Here is a 9,696-nt window from a genome sequence, read left to right as displayed (position 1 = left end):
GCTAATACTTCTTATAATATTAATTTAAATAATTTAAAAGCATTTAATAAATATATATAACTTCTTAATAGCAATTTAATTACTTAATTATTAAAATGCTAATTTATTATTATAAAATTTATTTATAAGGCAAAATATATAATATATTTATTAATATTATTATATCTTTATTAAATAATTTAAATATTAAAAGATTTAAACATTAAGTATATTAAATATTTACTTATTTTATATATTAATAATTAGCTAATATTAAACCTTATTTAAAATTATAAAGTTAACGCTTAATTAAAATATATTATTATTTATTATTACTTTATTTATAAAGGAATTAAAGAAATATATAATATTTATTACGTTATATTTAAAGATAATCTTATTAATATTTATATAAAAGCATTGCCTTGCCTTATTTTTAAAGAGGCTTATATAAAATTAAAATTAAGATAAATATAAGGTTTATATTATTAAAAGGGTATTTAAATAGTTAATTAAAAATAATGCAAGCAAAATATATAAATATTAAATAATGTTTATATAATAATCTTAATATAAATTATAATGAAATATTTAAATTATATTTTTAGCTATTGAAATAAAATATTTTTTATTATCATTAAGATAATGATACTTGCAATGGGGGGTGTATTAAAAGATGCAAGGGTTGTATATTTATATGCTAGCGCTAATTTATAAATAGGCTCCTTCTAAGCATTTAATAGCGGGGAGATTTCTCTCCTTAATAACCATAATCAACTATCGTTTGCTTAATTGCTTCATTAAATGTGAGGGTGCCCCGATCCGATGACAGCGAACTTGAGGGATAGAAAATTAAATGCGCATAAAAACAGCAGTTCATAGCAGGCAGTGGTAAACCATGGTTAAAACAGGTCAAGTATGTCATGATAAAAACAACACAATCAATTTCGCTGAGCAAAACTACCTAAGTAAAATTGAGCCGTGAGAGTAATCAGCTCACTCCAGAAGGTTTACAGTCTAATATAAGCCGCTTGGTCCTCCCCAAAGATAGCCACTAGCATCAGGTCCGTCTACATACTCCCATCCCCGCCGGCGAGTACATGATATACAGTCTCTCCTCTTGGGACAACCGCATCTTCCCTCAGTACAATAATAGCCATCTACGGGGTTGCATTCGGGACAGCACTCTGAGCAGCAAGTTGGACTGTGCCGGCTCGACGTCCCACCACCCCCTCGAAGGCTTACGTGTTTATCAGAGTTCATCTTGTTTTTATGGCTTTCAGGCACAGCAATATCCGAGTTGACATTATGTGTTGCATTCAGCTTTAGGTACGTTGGTTGGCTACGTTTGTTCGTATTTGAAAGCAGTGTGTGTCAGACCGACAAATCAAAGGCGTCGGAGATGAAATGCTCCTTTTTATATAGGTCGAAGAGATCTTTCAAAATAAATGACACGATATGGTCGGTGAGACACCCTGGCAGCTGAACATTCACGGCGTGTACAACTGGAACCCTGACGAGGCCTGCTTGTGACATCCTGACGCATGTTCGTTAATTACTGGGAGCACACAATGCGGTTGAATGACTGTCCAAGAATCAAGAAGCTCAAGTTTTTTTTTTTTTTTTTTTTCCTTTTTCGTAATGCGAAATATGCCAGTGGTCTAGCTTTGCCTCGCGTGATGGGCCTGACTGGCTGGACCCCACATTGAAAGGATTGCGCCTTCAGTGGCCTCAAATGAGCTCCGTTTAGAAGCTAGCGGCTTACAGACTTTGCCATCGCTTTAGTGACACAATTGTGGTGACTCAAAGATAGCTTGCAGGTTTTGTCCAATGAAGCTTGGTTGTAAAGCCCGGATCACTCATCAGATCGCCGAACAACGACTAATCCATAATTTCAAATACGGCCTGACAAAACAATTTGTTGAACGATGTGAGAATGTATAAGACTGAGATAAAGTAACCAACAATTTCAATCTATGCACGGAATCGAAAGACACAGAAAGAAGCCTCCTCTTGGACAGAAGCTAACCTGAATCCCATCCCGCATAATTCACCACAATGTCTTCCTCCTACCCGGGTAACATCCCCAAGTGGCTCGAGGGCAACAAAACCTTCGCCACTGAAGTGTTCCCCTCCCTGCCCCAGCCATGGCACATGGATCAGCGCCGGGTGCTGGCCAAAGAAAGCGGCAAGACAACCCTAGTCCGTAAGTCACTGGCCCGAAAATCCCTTACCTTGTGTGAGTCCAGGTAGTCGTCTGACCGCCCGAATTGCCCAACTCAGTGACCTGCCTCGACCCCCGGTGTGTCCCGGAGACCTTCTTCGGCCCCGAATTCGACGGCCCGGTGTTTCGGAATGCCGGAGGCCGCGCCACGGACGACGCGATCCGCAGCTTTACCCTATTGCGCGGTCTGGCTGGCCTCAAGAATGTCGCTGTCATCCACCACACGGGTAAGCGGCATAACCGGCCCCCCAACCCACCCCCACCCCCTTGCTGCATCCAACCGAAACTTCGAAATGGGATCTTGTGACTCACAAAGCTTGTATGCACAGATTGTGGCGCCATGCACGCGACGAAGAAGGAGATTGTCGACACCGTAGCGCCGGAAGGCCCGGAGGCGAAGCGCGCGGCCGAGGAGATCGACTACGGGCTGTTCTCGCCCGACGAGCTAGAGGAGTCCATTAGGGACGATGTCCGCCTGCTGAGAAGCGCAAAGCCACTCGCTGGTGTGAACGTTCTTGGGTTCAAGCTGGATACTTTCACCGGGAAGATCGAGCCGGTCGAGGTTGAGACGTGCTGACTGACTCTGGTCCTGAATTGCTGGTTTGGATCGGCAACAATTTGAACTTCGGTCTCGGATCTGTTTTTTGTGCTTAGAAAGGTTTTAGATGCACATTTCCTTTCGAAGACATGTGAAGAAATTGTCGGGCTGGTAGGATATCACTCGCTTTTGTGATTTGTCTCTTAGACAGCACACTCCTAGAGAAAAAACGATGCCACTCTTACGAAACTGAAACATTGTTGAAGCTATTTGGCCGTTCCAAATCGCGCCAGAGATGGTCATCAGCAATATTTTCCTCTTTCCAACACCATACCTTGAACTGTACTTCGAGTTGTGAAGATAGTTGCAGACAGGTCTCCTAGGTACCAGCGCAGGTGATTGCTATCATCGTAGTGACCTCAGAAGTCTCGTGTGGCTGATTGTTCAAGGTCTAGATTCATGGACAGTGAAGTGGCGTTGGGACTTCGGAGATTACACGGAGCATGGCTATCGAGAGGAAAGGGAAAAGAAGAAGACATCACCTGGAGCTCCGTCGTCTGGTGATTAGATATCTACACTGGAAATTGGGTTCAGCCGAGGCGGCCCGAGAGCACCTTGCCCCAGGATGATACACGATGGACGTTCAAAAGTGAAATGACGAGCGTCGGACATAAATCCTGATATTACTTTGCCTGTTTACAGTATGGGTGACTTGACATTGAGAAGTGGTATTCGCAAAGGTGGATAACGCCCGATAGCATCATTATGTAGTCTATTACATGCCCTCATTACATGAAGAGCATTTTGCGTGGCGAATGTGGCCATGGCTGCGGGGTCTTCTGACAAACACACTCAAAGAGAATTACTTATTTTCGACAAGAACACCGACCGGGAGATCCAGCTCTGTTCCATACAATTCCCGTGGGTAGCTCGCTTAAATCAGCACACCCTTGTTCTGCTTCTTGTCGACGTTGTAGTTCTTCCAGACAGCAATGCTAGGGATCGCGAGAACCAGGATGGCAGTGGCGGCGATGCAGCTTTGCTTTTGGTAGTACCCCCAGGCCTCATCTATAGCTGTGCGAATAGCGCCACCAACAGGGTAGGTCAGCTGCACGAGATACCCGCCGTTGAAGATGGTCAGGTAGTCGGCCTTGGCCTCGGCGGGCAGCGCCCTGAGCAGCGCCTGTGGGAAGGTGTTGTTGTAGATGGCTCCCGTCACAGCGAAGCCGATGGCGCCCCCGATGTTGGAGGCGAGGCCGATCAGGGACAGCATCATGGGCACGCCGTCGCGGTCGGAGGCTGCCATCACAGCCATGTCCTGGCTAATGACGAGTGTGCCACCAGCAAATGCGATGAAGATCTGGCACATGACCAAGTACCCAATGCCCTGGTCGGCGCCACGGAAGTGGATCATGAGGCCAGCCCCAAGCATCATCAGCGGCAGGCCGAAGAATAGAGCGGTGTACTTGAAGTGCCTGGTCTGTCGCACCCAGATACCGAAGACGACACCCCAGAATGTGGACCCGACGTTGTAGATCTGGGCCATGTAGCCGGCCATGGCAACATCGAGGTCGTATACGACCATGACGAAGTACTGGTAGTACAGATCCCACGAGTAGAAGCTGAAGTACAGGATGGCGGACAGGCAGCAGGCACCAGTCACCGTGCGGCTCCTGAACAGCTCCCATCTGATGAAGTGGTGACGGGCAAAGTACCGCTCCCAAATGTAGAAGACGGGGAACAGACAAGCACCAATAACGATCATCGCAATGAACTTTGCCGAGCTGTAGCCTGCATAGCCGTACTGCTCCAGGGAGAAGGGCAGCAAGAAGAGAATGAAGGCGGCCATGAGAATCGCACAGCCAACAACGTCAAACTCGTGGCAGTAGTGGATGAAAGATTGAGCAAAGCCGCGACCACTCTTCTCGCGCTTGAAGAGGCCCAGCTTCTCGGCCTTGAGCGAGTAGAACTTGAAGACGAGGGCCAGGGGCGTGAAGACGAAGAACATGACAATGGTGAATGCGCCGTAGCCCCAGCGCCAGGTGGTGTGATTCAGGAAACTCTGGGCGGCCAGCGGCGCGGTGAAGGCGGTGCAGATGAAGGGAGTGCCGACGAAGGCGAAGGCAAAGGCACGATTCCGCAGGCCAGAGGTATCCGCGACAAAGACGTCCAAGATCAGGTAGATGGCATCGTAGCCAACCCAGTAGATGACGTATCCAGCAGCATACGAGTCGGGGCCATTGCTGGTGGCAATGATAATCATGCCGACCAGGTAGACGCAGACGAAGAAGAAGAAGCCCTCGGCACGGCCCCAAATGTTGAGCAGCTTGGCGAGGGAGCTTGATGACACCGCCGACGATGGTGGCCAGAATGTTGGCGGTCTCGATCTGCGGCGCCGCCGTGAAATTGGCGTAGGCGTTCAGGTTGAATATGCTGGTGGTGCCCTGCTGGAGTGCAAGCATGAAGAAGCACACCCATATCCAGCCATAGGTGGCGTACAGAGCCCATTTGGGCCAGACCAAAGCGGCAGCCTCAGCCTTTTGCACACCTAGGGCTGCATTGGCGGTGACATGGTCAGGGTCGGCCTGGATCTGCTTCTCGTTGATCTCCTCTAGACTGGCCCGCGAAGACGAGTTGATGTCGGGCTCGGGGACGTTAGGCTGCTCCACATCGTGCTCGTTTTTGACGTCGCCCGTTGGTGATCTCTCGTGCTCGGTTGACGCGGCGGCATTTGTGTCGTGAGACGGCTTGAACTTATCGAGGAACCCCATGGTGGGCAGTTTTCTGCGATCTCGAACGTGCTGATGTCCGAGTCAGTGAAGTCCAGACCGGGGTGCGTAGTATGAGCCCCTGCCATCTCAAGACATCTTCACAGTAGATAGATATACCGAATTATGAACATGGGGGCGTGTGTGAAGCATTTTCTCACCTCAGTCTTCAAATGGCCGTTTTCAATTGGGCCATCAGACACAAAAAACACTCAGGAGGAGGCTGGGAGGTCTGTTTGACGGGAAAAAGAGAGAAAACGAGAGCCGCGAGTCCTGGCGAGTCCTGGCGTGACTTCACGACAAGGGAGGGGGGTACGCAGTACTTGTATTGGACTCCACGCTTGCTCTCCCACATAAAATCCCGTCCATCTCTGGACAGAGACCGTCTGAGTTTTTACCCGGCTAGTGATGGACCGCGGGGGTCCAGGATACGGTATGCTACCATGCCGCGCAGTCATGCCGCGCAGTCATGCCAGTCATGGCGGTCGGTCACGGCCAGGTCATGGGCTTGCAACGCTCCCCACCCCCCGGTGCAGGAGCTGGGAAGAGGTGTCGACGGCCTGGCCCAATGAGTGAGCGACTGGACGTTCGCCGAAGCCGAATTATCAGATCACAGCCTATAAGCCAGAAAGGTCAGTGGCCAGTCTGCCAGTCCAGTCCGGCGCCAGTGATCTGATAAGATTAGATGCGCACACCAACAAGGCCACCTCCTTCGTTGGTCTTACCCAATGTCGCCCTGATCGTCCAGACCAGGAGCCATCCTTTCAGGATCTGTCCCGTTGTCTCAGTGCATCTTGGGTTAGCATTTTGGCTAGCCCGGCCGATTTTTTTTCTTTTTCACCAGCCCGTCTCCAAATGCAGCCCCGACCGTTCCGACGACCTGCCTGGAGCTGTGCCTGTGGGTGTGGCCGGCATCCGCCCAGGTTGCCTGGCGAGGATGCACAGAGTTTGGACGGACCGACTGGGCGGGGAAGCTTGACTGTGGCGAACGGAAGCTTAACTGCCTCGCCTGCTGCACATGCATCCTGCATACCTAGGTAGGCACATTGCAGACCGCATTGGCAGGCACTGATCTTGGCACATCTCTTGTCGCCGCCAATATTGAGCAGTCACCAGGCTGTCGTCAGGGCTTTCGGCCATCCCTGGCGTCCCACGCCGCCTGCGATCGCGAATCGGCGCCTTGCTGAACAGGGTCAAGCGTCCGTCCCGTGGGACCGCAAGAATTACCGATCAACAGTCTGCCGCCCGTAACGTGATGTCGCATGGCAGACAAGTGGACTCCTCTCAGCCGCAGAGGCAACCCGTCAAATTGGCATGGCAGGTATCCAAGATCACCAAGCGAATGAGCTTGGTTTAACAGGACCGTCTCAACAAGTAAGTGGGAACACACGAGGCACGCCTACACGGGCAAAAAAAGAAGCGGCCCACTCCGTACCTCGGAGCCACCAGTAACAGGAGGCCCGACCGGTCGCGGTGGGTACGGGCAGAATACGAGCACACATACATGTACACACACTGCTGTGAGTCTTAGACCTCGACATGCCTGGCATCAGCAGACACAGCATGTGGCAATAGTGCTTTCCCCCCATTCTCCAATCACAACACTGTTTTTGGAGCAACGGCGAGTCAAGACTCAGCAGGGGGCGCCTCATTGCCGGACGATTCAACGATCTAACTGGCCCTGTGCCCTTGATTCAGCTCTGCACCTCTGGCTCACATGTCAAGTCGCTGAGCCACTTCGGTTTTGTGCGCAGCAACCTTCATTGGCTTACGGTAGAGGAAACCAGGCCGTTGGAAATGAAATTTACAAATCAAGAGTACAAATCAAGAGCCGTGAGGCTGGGCTGTGCATTGTAAGAGTGTGTCGAAATGTAGTGGTCACGGGTGTCAATGAGCTCCATTCCAGCGCCCTGTAACACCAGGTCAGGTTCCGAAAAGGCATGTGAGACCCTCTGTGAGGGTAACGGGCCCTTGACCGAGGATGTCGTGCAGAAATATCAGGCACCACGCCGGACAAGATTGGAAAGCCAAGGATAGTTGAGGCCCAAAAGAGAAAGAGCGACTTCTGAATCTGTTGCAGGGTACGTACTTACTGCATAGTTATGCTTCATCAAATTGGAAGTGTCGAAAGTACCAATATGGTCGTGGCAAGAGCCAACATGGTACCTGCCAAGAGGTCATTGAGCATGTAGCCGAGGATATGGTATGAGGTTGGGAGAGATAATACGGACGTAGACTTACCAACCGTCCTCGCAGACGAATGTGACACGGCGAAGACGCCCTACGCTTGCACTCGCAGGATCACCATTGCTACTGGAACGCAATACAAGTGACTTTCTTTTGATTTCTTTTGGTCGACTCAACAACCACATATCACACCAACACACCCTTACCTACACCACAACGCCCCAACCACACCCGCCCAAACCCTCTCGCTCCCACATCCCAGACTTTTGACAATGCTGAACACTTTTCAATCAAGCAGACTCCCCCTACTCCCTCAGGTTGACCACACAGCGGATGCAATCGCCCGCCTTCATGTCGTTGAAGGCCTGTACAGGAAATTGGTCAGTATTGTATCACCAACGAAGACAACAAACAGTCTGGCGCTACGCCACTTACCTGGTTGATGTTTGTCAATGGCTGGCGGTGGGTGATGAACTCGTCGACCTTCAGGTTGCCGTCGAGGTAGTCCTGGACGAGACCAGGAAGCTGGCTGCGGCCCTTGACACCGCCAAAGGCGCAACCCTTCCACACACGGCCGGTGACCAGCTGGAAGGGACGTGTTGAGATCTCCTGGCCAGCGGCGGCGACACCAATGATGATGCTCTCACCCCAGCCCTTGTGGCATGCCTCAAGGGCAGCACGCATGACACCGACATTACCGGTGCAGTCGAAGGTGTAGTCGCAGCCGCCGTCCGTCAGCTCGATCAGCTTGTCCTGGATCGTCTGGCCGTTCAGCTTCGTTGGGTTCACAAAGTCGGTGGCGCCAAACTTCTTGGCCCAGTCCTGCTTGGCATCGTTCACGTCCACCACAATAATCTTGGAGGCTTGGTTCTTCACGGCACCCTGGATGACGGAGAGACCGACACAGCCCGCGCCGAAGATGGCCACAGTAGCGCCCTTCTCAACACCACCCTTGCCGGCCGTGATTGTCGCAGCGCCGTAACCAGTGGTGATGCCGCAGCCCAGCAGACACGTGCGGTCCATCGGGGCCTTCTCCTGGGCAATGGCAACAACCGAGATGTCGGCCACGACGGTATATTGGGAGAAGGTCGATGTGCCCATGAAGTGCAGCAGGTCCTTGCCCTTGGCCCTGAAGCGGGACGTGCCATCGGGCATGACACCCTTGCCCTGGGTTGCTCGGATCTTGCCGCACAGGTTTGTCTTCCCGCTCTTGCAGAACTTGCACTCCTTGCACTCGGGTGTGCTATTTTCCCGCCGTGTTAGCCCAGGTTCCCGGGTATCAGTCATGGTGCAGGCTGCCAAGCCGAAGTGGAACGCCGAAACTGCCCGAGCTGGCCGGCCAGGACCGCGTCCCCACTTTCCGCCTCCAAACGAACCAAGGAGCTCGGGCGCCAGGTGTCGACCGGGGCTCCGGCGGGGGTCGAGGCCAAAGATTGTGAGGCGATGGTGAAAAGACAGCACAACAGGCACCGGGGGATGCTTACTAAAGAGCGACGACGTGGTCGCCAGGCTTCACGTTGGTGACGCCCTCGCCTACGGACTCGACAACACCAGCACCCTCATGACCCAGGACGATGGGGAAGGCTCCCTCGGGGTCCTTGCCGGACAGAGTGTAGGCATCTGTGTGGCAGACTCCGGTGTAGTAGACCTCAATGCGGACCTCGTGGGCTCTTGGGGGCAGAACTTCGATGTCTTCGATGGAGAGGTCCTTGCCGGCTTCCCAGGCGACGGCGGCCTGCGAATTGTCAGTATGAAGCCACGACTCTGTCGCGTCTCGTTCGAGGGCTACCGACCTTGCAGGTGATGGTCTAGAGGTCAATTGTTAGCATGCGTTTCAGTCTAAGCGGTTGCTCCCACCCAGAGCCCCGCGGAGTCCTCCGAGGTCATGGTTGCTCACCTTTCCAACGGTATCGGCGGGCATCTTGATTTGTGGTGAGAAGCGTCTGTTTGGCGGAGGAGTGAATAGGGGAAATGAGGGAGAAAAAAAGGCTAAAGCAAAA

At 51.4% G+C, this 9,696-nt stretch overlaps 3 protein-coding genes across 3 annotated transcripts; 1 reads left to right on the top strand and 2 right to left on the bottom strand.

The window, feature by feature from the left end:
* Positions 1-2,037: 2,037 nt before the first annotated feature.
* On the top strand, positions 2,038-2,780 carry INS49_008221 (uncharacterized protein; the record flags this gene model as incomplete). Its single annotated transcript, XM_043168966.1, has 3 exons — positions 2,038-2,185; positions 2,263-2,430; positions 2,533-2,780. The coding sequence occupies 3 exons, from the start codon at positions 2,038-2,040 to the stop codon at positions 2,778-2,780; spliced, it is 564 nt and encodes a 187-aa protein (XP_043026646.1).
* An 895-nt stretch (positions 2,781-3,675) lies between these two features.
* INS49_008220 (uncharacterized protein) lies at positions 3,676-5,512 on the bottom strand (the record flags this gene model as incomplete). The annotated part of the gene is made up of 2 exons (XM_043168965.1): positions 3,676-5,040; positions 5,099-5,512. The coding sequence occupies 2 exons, from the start codon at positions 5,510-5,512 to the stop codon at positions 3,676-3,678; spliced, it is 1,779 nt and encodes a 592-aa protein (XP_043026645.1).
* Positions 5,513-8,001: 2,489 nt separating this feature from the next.
* INS49_008219 (uncharacterized protein) lies at positions 8,002-9,617 on the bottom strand (the record flags this gene model as incomplete). The annotated part of the gene is made up of 5 exons (XM_043168964.1): positions 8,002-8,061; positions 8,132-8,939; positions 9,181-9,431; positions 9,490-9,504; positions 9,594-9,617. The coding sequence occupies 5 exons, from the start codon at positions 9,615-9,617 to the stop codon at positions 8,002-8,004; spliced, it is 1,158 nt and encodes a 385-aa protein (XP_043026644.1).
* Between the last annotated feature and the right edge of the window lie 79 nt (positions 9,618-9,696).

The sequence above is a fragment of the Diaporthe citri genome (assembly GCF_014595645.1).
Source record: "Diaporthe citri strain NFHF-8-4 chromosome Unknown scaffold_3, whole genome shotgun sequence".
NCBI classification, from domain to species: Eukaryota; Fungi; Ascomycota; class Sordariomycetes; order Diaporthales; family Diaporthaceae; genus Diaporthe; species Diaporthe citri.
This window is presented reverse-complemented; position numbering and strand designations above follow the sequence as displayed.